The 18,837-nt window shown below is 34.7% G+C and overlaps 1 protein-coding gene across 1 annotated transcript; it reads left to right on the top strand.

Moving 5' to 3' along the window:
* The first annotated feature begins 10,314 nt into the window (after positions 1 to 10,314).
* LOC141588720 (cytosolic sulfotransferase 15-like) lies at positions 10,315 to 11,365 on the top strand. The gene has a single exon (XM_074410148.1). It carries the CDS (start codon positions 10,343 to 10,345, stop codon positions 11,363 to 11,365), a length of 1,023 nt encoding a protein of 340 aa, XP_074266249.1. The 5' UTR covers positions 10,315 to 10,342.
* The last annotated feature ends 7,472 nt before the right edge of the window (positions 11,366 to 18,837 follow it).

The raw sequence follows: 18,837 nt of genomic DNA, 5'->3' as shown, positions 1-18,837 counted from the left end.
CATTATAGGAAAAAGGGTTATATACCTTCAAAACAAATAAGGTGTTTTAAATGCAATAAAAAGGGTCATATGGCAAACAATTGCTGGACCCAAAAACAAATTAATAATCTTGATATAGATGATGATCTTAAAGACAAGATTTCAAAATTATTTCTTAATGAACCAGATCTACAGAGTGAAACAGAAACTATGTCTGATAATTCTAGTAAATCTAGTAATAATTTAAAAATCCTTAAAAATGATTCTTTTTACACAGACAGTAGTTCTGCAACTACTAATTCAGAATGTGAACCTTGTGGACAGGGAAAAGCTTGTATTAATCCCAAAAAAGATGAATTCTTTAATCTTTTATCCAATTTTCAAGATGCCAAATTACAAGTTCTCACTAATAATGATTGGTTGGATGTTTTAAAAGCCATCCCAAGTGCTGATTTAAGATCACAAATTATTGAAAATATACCTAGCACTTCTTATAATAATTTTGATTATAAAAAACAGAGTTTTACAGAAGAAAAACCCTATTCTTTAAATGAAGTTTATAAACGATTAAATTATACGATTAAAGTTTAATTATAAGATTATATTTTAATGAAAAGATAACAGTTTAAAGAAAGACATTTTTTCTTGTTTCTTTATTTAGATAGAAGCATTTGTTTTAATTCTTCTAATAGTAGGGAGATTAAACATAAAATAAAAATATGATTTAGAAAAAAGGAAATAAACAAGGAAATCCCCCCCTTATACTCCCTCCTATTTCCTTATATCTTCCCCTTTCTTTTGGGCACACAAATTAAAAAAGGGGAAGAAAGAAGGAATAAAGTAGAATAAAGTATTGTAAGTTGTGAAATTTATAGGTGAGAGAAAATAATAAAGAATGAATGATGAATAAAGAATAGATAAAGTAATGAGAGTTGTTGATTTTTTAGGAGAGAGAAATTAATAAAAAATGAATGAAACTTACCAAAAAGGAAAGAGGGAAGATAATCAAACTTGTGTGAAAAAAGAAAGAGGGAAGATAATAGGAAATTGGAGGGAGTATAAAAGTGTGCAAGGGGAAGTTAAGGATGTGCATTTTTTGGCAAAAATTGGTGGGATAAATAGTTCAACATTTCTTGGCATTTTGTGGTCTTGTCTTTTTGTGGTTTTGGTGGTGTAATTGAGCCAAGCTTGTTGCCCTTGCATATTGTTTTACAATGACCTTTTATGTTGTTTGACAGTCCATAAATATTAAGCTTTGCTTTTTGGGCCATGCTTTTGCCTTACTGGCCTTCTTCACTGTCCGTGCATGCAATTGACGTAATATTGAAATCGGATTGAATTAGCAATGGGTTTATGGTCCAAATGAAACAAATCAACTAATATATTTATACCAAACTAAATCAAGATATGAAGCATACTTAAGCATTTTACATGAATCCACCGTGGATTTATGACTTGATATGTCTTACCTAATATAAAATTTAATATATGTTGTAGTGAACGACAAGGTTATTATATGGTTAATGGTGGCGAATCTTGTAAGATTGGTTGCAGCAAGTCTTGCTATTATCCGTCTATAGCAAGAGACAGGTCAAATACCTTAAAGTGGTGATATTTTTGGGCCCCACCACGCAATTTGTTGTTTGTCTTATGCGTAATGTGGTATGTTACTTAGCGTGTCTTTAGTTATAGACGGATAATTGTCATCTATAATGAGATTTTGTGTTTTGGTTGTTTTAAGTTGTACTCCGTAACATGTGATAACAATATATTTTACTAAATTTAAACCCATATTTTATTTTTTATTTAGTCTAATTAATAACTCGATTTAGTATCATTTGCGCTTATTTTGGAATAAAAATGAAATATTAGTTGATTTTCATTATTTAGTGTCAATTTACAAGACTTCTCAATAATTTGGTACTCCTCTCGTATTTTTGTTATTGTAGGTTCGAATCAAATGGAGACCGAATGAAAACCGAGTGACAATAGTGAATCAAGACGGGTCTCGAAAGTTGTGTCTATAATCAACTTTGATTATAGCCAATTGAAAAGTCTACTATTTGTTGAACCCTTTTTACCAAAGATCTATATGGTACCTTTTAGCACCCATGCAATTCATTAGACACATACTCCCTCATATTTCCTTATATCTTCCCCCTTCTTTTGGGCACAAAAATTAAGAAATGGGAAGAAAGAAGAAGTAAAGTAGAATAAAGTATTGTAAGTTGTGAAATTTATAGGTGAGATAAAATAATAAAGAATGAATGATGAATAAAGAATAGATAAAGTAATGAGAGTTGTTGATTTTTTGGGAGAGAGAAATTAATAAACAAATGAATGAAACTTACCAAAAAAGGAAAGAGGGAAGATAATCAAACTTGTATGAAAAGGGAAAGAGGGAAGATAATAGAAAATTGGAGGGAGTATTTCATTTGGAAAACAGGTTCAGGCTAACCAAATGATCATTACCTAAAGTTTCTGCTTTTTTGTTACCTTGGTCGGTGGAACAAGAGTTACTCGATTGGTCAAGCATGCTAATCCACCGTGCAACCTATTCAATAATAAGGCTTATAATTAACAAAATCCATAATTGATAAAGATGTATAATGCTTAAGTATGCTTATGCACTACTTTAGCCGTTGATGTATGCTAAACGGCTAAAGAATAAATCGCTACATTGTGGTAAATAGTTTGGTCTTCATTAAACTATTAAATTTATATGTAGGATTAAAGATATGTGCTACTAAAAGAAATGCTCCATTTTTTCTATTTCGTGCGCTTGATGTACCATTTTATATCATAACGACGTGGACTTCAGCAGTTGCTAATAGTTCCAAATGATGAAGATCAATGTCTGTCTTAAACTCAATGAACCTCTTATGTCTGGGTTTTTCTTGGCTATGGATATGGGTCATTTTTTGTGGGTACAATTTAAATATGAAGAAGTGTTTAAGTATTGCATTAAGCACAAAATCTCATTATAGACGGCACATATCCGTCTATAACTAAAGACGGACCACATACAATTCCACATTTATAATAGGATAAGCAACAAGTGGGGTAGTGGGGGCCAAAAATGTCACCACTTTCAAGCTATTTGACCCGTCTTTCGCTATAGACGGATATATTCGTCTATAGCAAGACTAGTTGTGCATTAAGTGTGGGAAGGTGGGGCATAAAGGATCCCAATGCATGGAGAGTCTTATGAATGTGGCTTCAAGTATTGGTGGTATGCGGGATCGTTCAGTGGAGAGGGGTTTTGTGGTGTTTCAAGCGAATAGCCAGTGATAAAAACGGTCTTAATTGTGTGTGGTTCTTATAGTAACTTTCGTGAGTTACGCTCAAGAATTAAAACAATACTGATATAAATAACTTGGTGTACGGTAAAGCTTGCATGCTTTGAGCTACTGACCATTTAGAAGTGTAAAGCAATGAATATATTGGAGACCGCTCCAAAAAAAAATTGTAGGGGTATGAAATCAGTATAATTTTGAATCACAAAGTTTGGAGGTCGGTTACTTGGGTATCTTTGGTTAGGTTGTGTTTAGTAATCGTTTAGGGAAATCATGATATTCGAGTTCAGTTTGAACAAACCTGAACATACAATGATTATTGAACAAACTTGAACATGTGTCCGTTACTTTCATCCCCTAATCAAAACGACATTGAAAGTTTCTGATCAATCTTTATTAGATAATCCTGGTGCCTTCTTACTTCCTCATCTTGCCAGGTGTTGGAGTTTTTCCATTTTCCTTGCAAACCTTTATGCATGAATCGTGATGTATATGCATATTTAGTTTCTTATTCGTAGGTTGGGCTGGTTTCTGTCGGTTATTTAGTTGTTACCATACCGAAGATTTTTTTTTGAAGTGGTCATTTGTATATTCCTCTCTTCAAGGTTTTTTTAGTATATGTTGTGTAATTGTGGAACTCTTTTGCAGATTGAACCTCATGACAAAACTCGCAATAATAAGAGTTATCCGAATACTCATAATACTCCCTCCGCCGAAGATATTGCTAGCTCGAATGCCTCGCTTCTCTGATCATGATGGATGCTGAAACTCCACCTTTGTCCTCTTGGAAACCTGAATAAATACAAGGGTTGTTGTCAAGACGGACTATAAGCGTTTTTCATCTGAAATAAACAGTCCCATGGTGTTTTTTTACCCCGTCGGTGGTGACATCTTTTGATTGTCCGGTTATGTTATGTAATATAATACTCTCTAAATTCATTTTATTTTCCGTATGTTTGATTAGAAATCTCACATATGTTGAACAACCGTACAAATAGAACTCGGTATCAAAGTAGTGGAGACCATCACTAGCAAACAAGATCGATTGTTTTGTAAATCAGTACCATATTCTTTTGTTTCTTTAAGATTTGCATTTAGAATAGGCGATTCTCTTTGGACTCCTATCATGTTCTATCACTTACAACCATGTATGTTTTGGTGCCCCTCTATTCCTAACAACCTTTTGTGTTCCCCATGTCTCGAGCCTCCTAACGGTGCGCCATGAGTCTCCTTCTCACATGGTTAAACCATCTTAGTCGATTTTCCAACATAATGTCCTATAATTAAGCAAGTAGTTGAGGATACGGGGATGTTGGAAAGATATATATATATATATATATATATATATATATATATATATATATATATATATATATATATATATATATATATATATATATATAATCAAGGTTGGGAAGATGTGGATACGACATGTGGCATATTCAGCCTTAAATACAACCATTAATGACAACATAGTTATTAATTACAGATATTAGTGTAGCATTAACTTCAACAACAATTTAATAAATTTATTTATTAGATTAAGGAAAATAAATAATATAGTTAATTTTAAAAATATTTTGAGAAGAATTACGAAAGTAAAGTTTTAAAATTTATCGTGAAAAATGCTTTCGTATGAGTATGATTTTCATTAGAATTATTAAAATATTGAATTCAATGAATATGTGCTCGCCGTAGAAATAATTACATTATGTGTATTGCTAAAAAGGATGAAATGTGTTAAAACTTTACTTTTTAATTTAAATACACGCAAATAGTAAAATTAAATAGTGAATTAAATAGTGAATTAAATTTTCAACCAAAAAACATTGTGTCATAAAGTAAAACAACAAAACCTTATATGATATATACAAATATACAATACATACAAAGTTTTGTAAGAGTCGAGTATGTATATATATTTTTTAATTATTTTTTGCATGTATCTAAAAAGTATATTCTTACAAATTACAAATTGTCAAAATACTATTTAAATATTTTTACACCATGGAGTTATGATAAAAAAAGTTTTGAAAACGTATCATGTAAATTGAGGATTTTACAACATAACTTAGCATTGGATTCTATATAGAGTTATGATAACAAAATTTTAAAACCGTATCATGCAAATTGAGGGTTTTACAACATAACTTAGTGTTGAATTATATATAGTACTACTGTGTGCAATTTCTTTTGTTTAATTGAAAAAAAAAATGAGAAATAGCATGATTTCAAGTGGGTATACACACTGTGTTAAAGACTAAAGAGTAGGTATGTGCACCATGGCCTGAAGGCTGAGGTGCATATGGATAATCACTATAAAAAATATTGATTATTAAGGACATTTGTGTTATAAGAGGTGAAAAAATAGGAATGATAATTTTGTTTTATTCTCAAATAAAAGTTATATACACCATTTATAAAATATACAGGTGGTATACACATTTATTTATTTATTCTCAAATAAATGTTGTATACTTTAAAAATACTTTAAAGTAAAACCGTAAAAGTAAGATTTGAAAAAAGTTAATCTATTTTATTTTTATGTAAAATATTAAATGCCATAGCTAGATTAGTTATATTATTTTTCCTTCAATTAACAATAACAAAATATACAAACAGACCGTGCGAAGCACGGGATACTACCTAGTTTAATTATAAAATGTTGATCATGCATAATTAATTATCACTTATTAGTTTTAATTAAAATTGTATGTACTTTTATTTTAAAACATTGAAGTTAAACCTAAAAAAATTAATTTGAGAAAAATTAATTTATTTTTATTTATAAGTAACAATATTAAAAGTCATATATAAAATATATTATTTTTCTTCAATTATAATAATAAAATTTTAAAACAGGTCGCGTGAAGCGCGAGATACTACCTAGTGAATGTGTATGATCAAATTATCCATACAAAAATTTCTTGATATAAAAAGTTAAACAAATGAATCAGACGCCCTAAAATGGAATAGTAAACAAATGAATGATCGGGATGGAGAGAATGATAATATTATGATGTCATTGGTTAGGGATCACGAACTCAAATCGCATCATCAAATCGTCATTTTTGCCATGTCGTAACCTTGTTATTCTATAAAAACTTAACAAACGATTACCGAAGGCCTTAAACGCCTCACTGGTTGATGATCAGGGGCGTCTCAAATAATTCGGAGGCTCCGTGCAAAATGAAAACGGAGGCTCTCAAAATTTGAGAAAATTAATAAAATACATAAAAATGGTTATGACAAGGCTCAAACTCGGGTGGCTTGGGCAATTGAAACATGTTTTCACCAATGTGCTATCACACTTCTGTTAATATACATGGAGATTATTATGTATATATGACTAATGTTTTCATAATTTATACGAACACGAGGCCCAAAAATTTAGAGGCCCAGTTCGCGCGCTCAGCCCGCACTTGATCATAGCCGCCCCTGTTGATGATATCGAGTCTTTATATTACTCTCTTACAAATAATATGTATGTAAGAATTATTAATTAAAATGATAGGTCTTGCATTACACAAGTAGCACATAAAGAGTGGTACAAACGGATATCCATCTAACCTAAATCAAACCCCACTTACGACATTGCAATTAAAAAATTGGATGATCAATTTGCATACAGACGCCATAACGTATATAGTAAAGGAGGATAAAAATATTTTTATGAGAAGAAACTTTTACGATGCCAACTCAACAAGCTAAGCAAGCAAGTAGCACATAATGTGTAACTCCGGATCTCTATTCTCTAACCTTCTTATAGTAAAGGAGGATAAAAATAGCAAGTTTCTATTTCTATTCGTGAACATCTATCTCAACGTACAACTCGTGCTTCATATTCATGTCGGCAGCGACTTGTTTTGACGCATACCGCATGTCCCACTCATTTTGCACCAACAATACCTGATTACCATCGTTTTCTATGTGCGCTAATGGATCACTCCCTCTTTTACCCTAATTTTCCGTAAAACCATTTTACAATAAAATTATCTATAATATCTCGAATAATATTTATTTTAAAATATATATTATAATAGGACTATTAGAGACTTTATAGACTAAACTCATATATTTTTCTGTATACATGAAGACGGCTCCATTTTAGTAATTTGTCTAAGAATATATGAGTCAGACCCGTTACAATTTTTACTACTCCGTATTAGACCACTATTAGAAAAAGAAAAAAAAAGGAAAAACTTACCCAAACACACGTAGCCTACCTAGTGACTCACTAAGGTTAATATGTGGACACCAAATTTGCGTATACCCAAGAGGCAAGCAAATGAAAATGCCTGGAAATGAAGGATAGGTAAAACGAGAAAGAAAATTGAGAGGAGGGAGCTCGGATAAGGGAAAAGACGGAAATTGCAAAATTAGTGAGCCACGAGTTATTACATCTTCAATAACAATACAACGGGCATAATATGGTATGATTTTGGAACCCTTCGTCGATATAAGTATTTGTTTATCTTTATTTTACCTTGAAATAAGAGATTAGAAATAACCAATTTATATTAGTTTTATTGTTAATTTCGTCTTATGATTGTTATACTACTCACATGTTATATTAGTTACCGTCTTATGAATATATGACTGTGATAAGGTGGTGGTTGTCATAATGTATAATTGGCCAATTGTAGCATTCGGACTACGATTATTGGTTTGAGATGACATTACTGAGGAAATCAAAACTGTGTACACAGTAGGAGCGTTGGCTCCATATATAAAAGAGGCAACGTTGGTACCAGATACGTTGGCTCCAGGGCGTTGGCCCATATTAAAAAAGGAGCGTTGGCTTCAGGGCGTTGGCCCATATTAAAAAAAAGGAGCGTTGACTCCAGGGCGTTGGCCCATGAGAAATACGTAATGTCTATCCTCTTCAGTAATGGTATACCGACCTTAATGTGATAGGAATATATATCTTATTGTTATGGAAATGATAAACGTGTTATAATGTTTAGTTATTAGCCTGGTCTATGTTAAGCTATGTACTATGACATTATTAAATTGTGTTATATAATGAGAACTGTTATTAGATAATGACATAAGGTTGGTGGAGACAACTGGAGTCATACTCAGCCTGTGGTTGGCTGATTCCGTTACTCTCACTCTTTTTCAGGTACAAGTAGTCGGGAAGGTCAAGTGTGAGGAATTTCATATAGAAGAAAAGATGTATATAATGTATAATTATAGAGTTTTTAGTTTACTTTTACAAGTATATTTATTTTAATTGTATAAGCCTTGTATTCTCCGAAGGGGAATACGGCGGTGACGCCCTTGTAATTCCGCTGCGGTCTATTGGTAATAAAGAGAATTATTTTGAGCTGCCTTTCCGCTTTTCGGGGCGTTACATTATCCATCAAATACAATGATGCCCATGTCAAGAAAAAATATCTATGATATTGAATTTACAATAACATTGTCTAAAACAGTTTTACACAAAAATATTTATCGAAATCTTGTTATATAATCTTATGTTTTTGCGAAATTGAAACTATTTCGCAATAATTTCAAGATATAAAAAATTTATGTGGCTCATGGGTGATGTCTATATGACAAATTATCATTTAAGACGACACTATCTGTCTTGAGCTTAAAACGGGTCAAGTATCATAGCACTCATGAGTTGTGACCGGCCGACCTGGCTCGCCAAAAAATAGGGCCGGACTCGGCTCGAATAAATTCAACCTGGCAAGCCCTCAAGCCGGACAAGTTCCGTGTCCAACTGCATCCGGCCCTACGGGTCCGCCTAGCCATGCCCCGTCCGGCCCAAATGTTTGACTACTCCTAAGCTAGGTAGCACCAAAACGGACACGGACACGGACACGACACAGACACGTGACACGACATCCTATGAAATTTAGGACACGGGTCGGGGCACGTTATACAAATTTAATAAAATATATATTTTATTGTTATAAACATTCGATTTTCTTTTTATAAAAGTATTTGATATTAAATTTAAATAAGTAAAGGTAAAACTTGTCCAAGATTATAACCCATTTTAATTTTCCATCAAAACTCATCTTCTAATCAAGCTATTTTAACAGCTCATTTCCCGTCTAAAGAACATCATTCACCCCAAATGATGTCCAAATATTATGGACACGCGTCGGACACGACCCAAATACCATGGACACGCGTCGGACACGTGCCAAAATAAATGTTGAAAGTTAGACACGGCTTTATAGGCGTCCAACACGTTTCGACGTCTGTCCGAGGAGTGTCGGTGTCGGACACGGTGTCGGACACGGGACGGCTGATTAAGAGAAGTGTCCGTACTACCTAGCTCCTAAAGAGAACCGCTATGAGTATTGTTTTTAATACTCCCTCATATCCACTCTTTTCTTCCCTATTTCCTAAAACGGATTATTCAGGTTTTCTTCCTCTTTCCTTTTTGAGAAAGTTTTTATTAATATTATACTCCTACCTCTCTCCACTCATCAAACCCCACCATATCCTTTATTAATATTTAATTCTAATTATTCTTACCTCTCTCCAATAACCAAACCCCACTCATCTCCTTTATTAATATTTAATTCTAATTATTCATACCTCTCTCCAATTACCAAACCCCACTCATATTTTTATCAATATTATACTCTCCACCCTTAATCTCCGTGCCCACTTCAAAGAGGAACAAAAGAGTGGATGGGAGGGAGTAAATACAAAATTTGGCGATTTTGGGAGGAGTGATTGATATCTTCAATTTTTGTAATCCCACCCTATACGGGAATTACTCCAAAGTTCTACTACTCGGTAGTTTCAGGTCGGGGATCTAAACAAGTAAACAACTGCTTATATTTCGGTCGTTCGGCTTTTGCGGCTTGTCATTTATTGTTCAAGTAGGACCATTCGAATATATATGTATCCCACACTAAAACTCATAAATATTATATTTGTCATGCATGCAAAATGTTGAATTTCTACTCATAGTTACATTATCACTATTAATCGTACTATAAAAATAGCCTATTTCAACTTCAACAAACACATACAACATCTCTCTAATTTTCCCTTCTCTATACCAACCTTTTCTTACCTACCCAAAAAAAAAAAGTATGGGCACTCTACACTTTCCCATAGAAAAAAATTCTCAAGAAATGGATGAATTTGAGGGAATTTCAAAGGAGTGTAAGCAAATACTACTTTCACTTCCAAGAGTTATAGGGTGGAGAACTCCATATCTTTACCTATTTCAAGGTTTTTGGTGTCAACCCAAGGAAATTCAAGCTATAATGAAGGCACAAACCCATTTTCAAGCTCTAGATAGTGATGTTATGGTCGCCACGGTTCCAAAATCAGGCACCACTTGGCTAAAAGCCCTTGTTTTCGCGGTGGTTAACCGTAACAAGTTTGATATTTTCTCTAAGACACATCCTTTGTTAACCTCTAACCCTCATGATCTTGTACCTTTCTTGGAGTATAAAGTTTATGCAAACAATCAATTCCCTAATCTCTTAAACATTCCTTCTCCTAGGCTATTTTCATCCCATGTGCCCTACAATTCATTACCTAACTCTATAGTGTCCTCTAAATGTAAGGTTGTTTACATTTGTAGGAACCCTTATGATACATTTGTGTCAATTTGGCATTTTTTGAAGAAAATTAGGCCTACTTGTCTAGGACCATTTTCTTTGGAAGAGGCATTTGATATGTATTGTAAAGGGCATGTAGGGTACGGTCCATATTGGGACCATATGCTTAAATATTGGGAAGAAAGCTTAAAGGCACCTGAAAAAGTCATGTTCTTAAAGTATGAGGACTTAAAGAGTGATGTTTCCTTTCAATTGAGGAAGTTGGCTGAGTTTTTAGGGTACCCTTTTACTGCTGAAGAAGAAGAAAATGGCGTTGTCGACGCGATTTCGAAGCTTTGTAGCTTCGATCAAATGAAGGATTTGGAGGTTAACAAGAAAGGGAACTCTATATTATACTTTGAGAATCAAGGGTTGTTTAGGAAAGGTGAAGTGGGTGATTGGATGAATCTTTTAAGTGTGGAGATGGTTGAAAGATTGAGTCAAATTATGGAACAAAAATTGGATGGTTCGGGATTACAATTTCCAAGCATCAATACCAACAATTAATTTTAAATAAAGTTAATTAGATTTTACACCCTTCTCAAATTCACATTCACATTGTTATAATTATTTTATTTTGAATTTTTTTTTGCAAAAACTACTCCTTTAAATTGCATTTTTTTTTTCTGAAATTGCTTCAAAATTCTAATTTAAGCGACTTATTTCGTCTATTTTTGAACTTATTCTGTTTGTGACTTAGCCAATTTATGTATGGCAGAACTATTTAGACAAATGGAGTGAGAGTTCAAAAATAGAGGAAATACGTCATTTAAATTTGAGTTTTGAAGCAATTTTAAAAATATGAATTTTAAAAGGGATTAAAATCTAATCAACTCTTTTAAATATATGCACTTAAGTATAAGGCGTTGTAAGATTTATGTGTGTGTTTATATTATTGTCTTGTACTCTACTCTAGTTCCTGTGACAATATAAATGTTGTTTTTTTTTTTATTAAGAAAGGGTAAAACCCGGCGACCTACAGCGAGTAGAGTCGCAAATAAAAGTTCACAAGAAAACCGAAAAAAAACAAAACAACTAAAACAATGAATCCTTTTCAAAAAACAGAAGCCTTGCATATTGGGCTCAAGCACCAACCCTCGGAGCCCTTCTTTCCATAATCCTTCGTTCCTTCCATGATCGCAACGATTTGCAATTGTTCAACCATTCTTCCAACGTATAAGGTATATTTTCCTTCCATGATTTGCACCACACAACAACCCTTAAAAGCAATTTATCCATCATGAAGGGCCAGCAAGGCGTCTTGTTCTCAAAAATAGCTGCATTTCTCACCTCCCATATAATCGTCACTATAGCAATGAAAAATGCTTCCCAGAGTCGTATCTCAAATCCAACAGAATGAGAGTTATTCCATACAAGAAAAGCATCATCAATCTCCAAGGGACAAATCCAAGTCACCCCCCACACATCACAAGTATCAGTCGATAGTTGCCACGAGAATTTACAATGCAAGAATAGGTGACAGACGGTCTCCAAGCACTTACCACAAAAATACATTTACTGTCATCCCAATTCATTACTTTCCACTTGAGTATCCTATCTCTTTTGTTTACCCTTTTCCACATTTTTGCCCATAAAAGTATTACATACCTTGGTGGTGCGAGTCCCTTCCAAACTTGGTTGACAAATCCTTTGATCCAGTGAGCTATACTTCAATTTGTAGTAGGCATCGACGAAAGACTTAGCTGTGTAGTAACCTGACTTCTCAAAGCACCTGAATTGTCTATCGGCTTCAATATAAATGTTGTTATGTGCTTATGTGCATGGATCAATGGATCATGGCAAGGATGACAGTGGGTTCGAAACTCTACCCAATTCTTTTGGATCTTATCCTGAGTGGGTCGAGTATGGATCTTCTTAGTTTAGACCCTTATAAATACAAGTTGGGTATGACTCTATTTATAAAAAGAGTAAATTAAAAATTACTCTTTTTTAAAATTATTTTTTCTAAAATTACATCCTTATATAGATTTTTTCTTAAAATTACTTTCTTAATATGCACTTTTATAAAAAATTGCTTCAAAACTCCAATTTAGGTAACTTATTACGTCTATTTTTGAACTTATTCTCCATTGTTATACGTTTCAAAGTATAAATTGGTTAAAACACGAACGAAATAAGTTCATAATATAACGGAATAAGTAACTTAAGTTGGTATTTTGAAGCAAACTTTGATAAAAGTGCATTTTAAGGGAGTAATTTTAGAAAAAAATTATATAAGCGAGTAATTTTAAAAAATTGGATTTAAAAAGGTAATAATTTTTAAGGGAAATTCTCACTTGTACCCCTCTGCTATGGGCTAATCCCACTTGTACCCTGACTTTTCAGGAAAGCCCACTTATACCCTTCAATTTACTACTTATTCTCACTTATAACCCTCAAGTATAGACTAGTCTCACTTGTACCCCTACTTTTAAGGAAAGTCCACACTCCAACATCATAATACTAAGCACCAAGAACTAAGACGTTAAGTGAATTCTCGCTTGTCATTATGAAGCAGGGAAGAAGTGTTAAGTACCCTTACGTACGATGTTAAGGGCTATATAAACATTATGATATTTTAATTGAAATATTTGTTTTCTCTCCAACAAACATCGTTTTTCTCTCCAAATTTATTTTTATATGCCTCCACTTTATCTTCAACGTTCATTTTTACCCTTTTACCACACTTCATCCTCAATATTCATCATTTAATATACTTAAGGGGTATATGTGAGAATAACTAGGAAGTTGGAGGGTACAAGTGAGCTTTCCTGAAAAGTAGGGGTATAAGTGGGAATTTCCCAATTTTTAATTTACTCTTATAAAAACTTGGGTATTAGATGGGTCGGATATAAGACCCATACCAATACCCTTACAAATATATATATATATATATATATATATATATATATATATATATATATATATATATATATATATAGAGAGAGAGAGAGAGAGAGAGAGAGAGAGAGAGAGAGAGAGAGAGAGAGAGAGAGAGAGAGAGAAGGGTTCTAGTAAGTCCCTCATATCATATGAGTCCCTAAGTCCTTATAAGGACCTTTGGATGGAAGGGATGGAGGGATGAGATTACATCTCATTGAAGGGTCACAAATCTCCCTCCCTAATCCTTGTATAACTCTTTCTAATCTTGTATAACTCCTTCCTTATTGTAACCTCCATACCCACTTCCTCATTATTCATTTTCTCACCCTTCTCTCAATCCCTTTCTCTCTCTTTCTTCACTCCTATATTTCTGGAAAAAAAACCTAAAACAAAGAAAACCGAAAAAAAAAATGCCATCATCCCTCACACCCCCAAACCCGACACCCACCAACAACCCTCCTGACCACCGCCACTACCCCCGCACCACCCGACAACAACAACAGCCTCCACACCACCCCGACGGCCACCATCAATGTAACACCCGCGAATTTCCATTTTGACATTTAAAATTTATTAAACCGTTTAATCACCTTATTAAATATTTTTGAATTATTCAATTTAATTAATTTTATGTCAAACACGATTTTTATAAACGTATTATATAAAAGCTCATTTTTATTAAAATACGTATTTTTATTAAATTATATTTTTAAGACATAATTTATATAAGAATATATTTATACATATTTTTAGTCGGACAATAATAATAGTGACAGTAATAATAATAATCCCCGTCTAACTTAGGACCGTCACATTTCTCTTGATAAGACTAGAGTTAATCTGAACCAATCCGATCCCGACAACACGTACACACACTCAACAAATATCTTATTCTTTGACTCACTCTCTCACACCCCACATCTATATATTATTATTATTATTATTATTATTATTATTATTAATATTATTATTATTATATATTACTATTATTATACTCCTTGTCGTCCTATGCTTCGTCCCCACACCCACATACTACTTCTCCTTCCTCTTCTTTTCGAAAACAGCAGCTACAACCACAACCAAAACTCAAGCTCCGCCATTTTCACCGAGTTTAAAACCCAGATCTCATCGCCATTTCTCAACCTTTCCTCTTAATTTCTGCACCATTCTTCTCCTTACTTCCTCCTTCATCTTTTAAGGTATTAAAGTCTCGTTTTTGTAATGGTTTCGTTTTTCACCGCCTTATAAAAATGTTGTCTTTTAGCTTCTTTATCCCGTTTTCTTGCCCTCTGATGAAGGATTTGAAGACTTGGAGCTGGAGTCGGAAATCGTGCCTATCGAGAAAGTTATGAGGTAACGGTGATAGGTTACTCGACAAAATGTCGAACTTTCGTTTTATGAGTCGTTTTAAATGCTTTTGTTCGACAAAGTTTGGTTCTTGCATCTTTTCTCCTTCATATGTAAGTTTCCGTCTCAAATTGTTGTTGGTAGTGCTGTTTGGGGATGGTTCGTCCTCTGTTTTGGGGACCGTCGCAATAATAGTCGCGGGACTAGTGTCGTATGTTTGGGGCGATCGAGATAGGGGTCGGAACCACCGTCACGGTCTCGGGAGATTAAGCTTGTAAGGTTTTTGCAGGTTGTCCGACATGACAGTGTTTGGCTCGTTTAGATGGTTGTTTTATGGGCCGTTTTTGGTTTGTCGTGGATGGTTTTGGTAGTATGCTTAAATGATTTGAATGGGGTCGTAATGACGATAACAGGCCCGTCTAAATTCTAGTTCCACAGGAGTATTTGAGTCGGGTTGAACAACCCCTAAAATGGACTGTCTTGCCGGTTGGTACCCTACTTCGGGGGCCTGTTTATGGTCTGTTTGGGCGTGTGGGTGGCTATGGCGGTCGTGGTTGAGTCGGCTGTTTTGAGTGATAATAGGATGATTAGTATGTGTGGTACAATTGGTGTGTATATATATCCGTCTTATGTCTACATGTCTCGCTGACTCGGGTAGTCGAAATGCGGGTCGCGTAGGACTGTTGTGGGCTGGCGGTGGGCACGGCTGGTAGCTGGCCGTGGGTTGGCAGCTTGGCCACGGCCTGGCCGTTGTTGGGTGGTCACGGGTCTGGGAGCATGGCTGCACCTTTCTTGTTTCTTTCTCCCTTGTTTCATGCTTAGCATGCTTGGTTAGTTGGGCTTGTTTATATGAACCTTACATTATTGGGCCGCGTTTAGTACGGATGCTTTTGGCGCCAAGTTCGGTTCATTCGAATGGTTTTAACTTCCGTCTCGTATTTTATATAACTTGATTCGTTAAATATCGTTCATTATATATATGTTTCTCACATGATCAAATTGTTGGGTTTCACCTGATTTAATAGTTGGACTTGTTATGTTCTATATGTTGGATTTGTTATATGTGACGGTTTATTATGCTTTATAGGATGGACTAATTGTGTTTTACATGTTGGACTTAAATGGACTAAATTATTGGGCCTCTTATAGCCTATTTGTTGGGCTCATTATTGAGTCACTTAAGTTGGTCACATCTTATTCCGTAATTTTCATATAACGTAAATTATTCATTATCAATTATTATATCTTATTTAATCGGCATGTTAAATTATAAAATGGAATTTTTAGTAATATAACGCAAGTATGAGATATTATGAATAATTACTGGTGAAGAGTCGTATCCTTGATAATGCTTTTATGCTATACCGTATTGCCTGATATACCCTTACGCCCTACTTGTGCCGTTCTGCCAAGTATTGGTTTACGCCGCTCGTGCTCGTGCCGTTCGCCGGAGTTGGTTGATTTATGTTTTTCCCGCCCTCTTTCTGGACTGTTTCGCCGATTGTGGGTTGGCTCATATCGTATTCTGGTGATAATGCCTTTATGTTATACCGGATTGCTTGACTTATCTTTACGCCTCTTTCGGACTCGTTCGCCGATTGTGGGTTTAGCTCATATTTTCCGCCTCTTTCGGATCGTTCGCGATTGTGGGTTCTCGACTTCCGTTCTGTCGATCGAGTCTTGGATGCGGACTGCTCGCCGCATGTCGAATCGGGGACCGTTCGCCCGAGAGTCTCGGCGGATTTAGACTAGGACTGAGTCTTGGGAGTACCATTGTCGTCCTACCAGGGGAATTATATATTGATATATGAGTAGTAAAGGTCTTGCTTGGTTATAGATATTGGTATTTGTCTGTTGTTCGTCTTGGTCCCATCGGATACTAGGGGTGAACTATAAGCCCTCTAGTTGCGATATGATCGTCGGGATTGATGTTCCCATCCGTTCTTATGGTGAGATGCAAGCCATAAGTATGAATGTGACATTAGTAGCCACGTCCCGTGTAATGTTTGCTAAGTGGTTTTCCAAATAATGGCTACGGTTTCTATTCTTGTAATTTGCATTGGTAGATCCCTTACTTATCTGTTTCACGTGATTCGTATTCCAATCTCATATCTATGTTATATTTCCTTGAAATGCGAGCTTTGTATAAATGACCGTATTCTTGTCTTTCATATTATTTAATTGTCTCACATGATCAGTTGAATCTTTATTATGCTAATGTTGGTCTATCTTGTTCCATCTCAATTATTTGCCACGTTTACATATAAACTTGACATTCTTACCTTTTGTATGCATCTTGTATGACTTATCTGTTTTAGTTCTTTGTCATGTTCGTTTTGACATTTTGTGGCTGGGAGAACCTTGAGTTACTCCCCACTGACTGTGGCGTTCATGTTTACATGAATGACAGGTATTAGTTGGTGCATCTATGGGGTGAAGACATGTGTGAGCTAGCGAGCACTTTGGCCTAGTAGTGGTTTATTAGGATTATTTAGACTCACCTTTTATTGTATTGTCATTCGAGGGATATATTTTCCCTCACCTTGACTATCACGTTTGTATAATTTGAATCTTTATTTCCGCATTATTTATTTATGTTTTAGTTTTGGTGAACCCGCGCTTTAAATTTTAAAAGTTTCAAAAATTCCCTAAAATTCCGCATTTTATTAGTTATATTTTCCGCTTTATCGCGGGGTGTCACAGTTGGTATCAGAGCCTATGTTGCTCCCGACGCACACACGTGTACCCCAAATTTAAATTTTAACTTGACCTTGAATAATGAATGAGAGATGGGTAGACTTAAGGACCTAAGGTGGTAGTCTGTAGTGTGTTTGCTCTTTGATAGGTTTTAACATGTTTGTTGATTGTCATTTAATAATTGTTGTGCCCTTGGATCATGACCGTGAGCTTACGTATGTGGAGATCAAGACTTGATGCCTAGTGTCGGAAACTGAAGATTCGTTCAACCTTTGAAGAATGCCTCTACTTTCTCGAAGATATTTCTCATTCTTTGTATACCTTGCCTTATTCTTTACTTCTTGATGCTTATTTCCTCCTCTAAACCTTCCTTTCTTTCTTCTTTGAAGTTCCTCTTGTACCACCCAACTTGCCCTTTGTTCCTTGCTTATCTTCCCTTAACGCTTTTTAGATAGTTCTCTTTCTTTTGTGGGATGTTACTCTTGGTTGAATTATTTGGCTTTGCGGAGTTTATTTGTAGTTGACCCATAAATCTTGGTTTTGGGAAGTTGCGATGTTGGGAGGACTTAGGCAGTGTGGTGAGATATACTTAGTGATTCTTATACCTAGTTCTTTGGTAAAGTGAGTATAATTGATCGGTGGAATTACGTGTGTTAAGTGTGAGTTGCCTATGATACTAAGACTATGGAACTTGGCCTTGTTTATACTTGGAATTTGAGGATTTGGTAACTTGAGTTTTGTTGCTTGGGTTTTGACATGGAGTAGAGTTTATGATGAGAGCTTTGAAGGAAACACCTCTAGGACTTTGTCAGCCTTTGGTGATGAAAGTGTTACTTGGAAATTTAAGTTGAACTCGAGGTTGGAATAGTCGGTATACTTTTGTGAGTGTTGTGATGATTACATAAGAACCATGTTAGGCGAGAGTTGCTGTTAGTTTTGGAACCTCTTTTGGGTAGTCACTTTGCGGTGATGAGGATTAGTAGCCAGAGTTCTTAAGATGTAATTATAAGTTGCAATCGATAGATGTTGAGCTTAGATGAGTTAGATGTTTT

This window comes from Silene latifolia, chromosome 1 (assembly GCF_048544455.1).
Source record: "Silene latifolia isolate original U9 population chromosome 1, ASM4854445v1, whole genome shotgun sequence".
Taxonomy (NCBI): domain Eukaryota; kingdom Viridiplantae; phylum Streptophyta; class Magnoliopsida; order Caryophyllales; family Caryophyllaceae; genus Silene; species Silene latifolia.
Note: the sequence above shows the minus strand (reverse complement) of the source record. Positions and strands in the feature narration are given on the sequence as shown.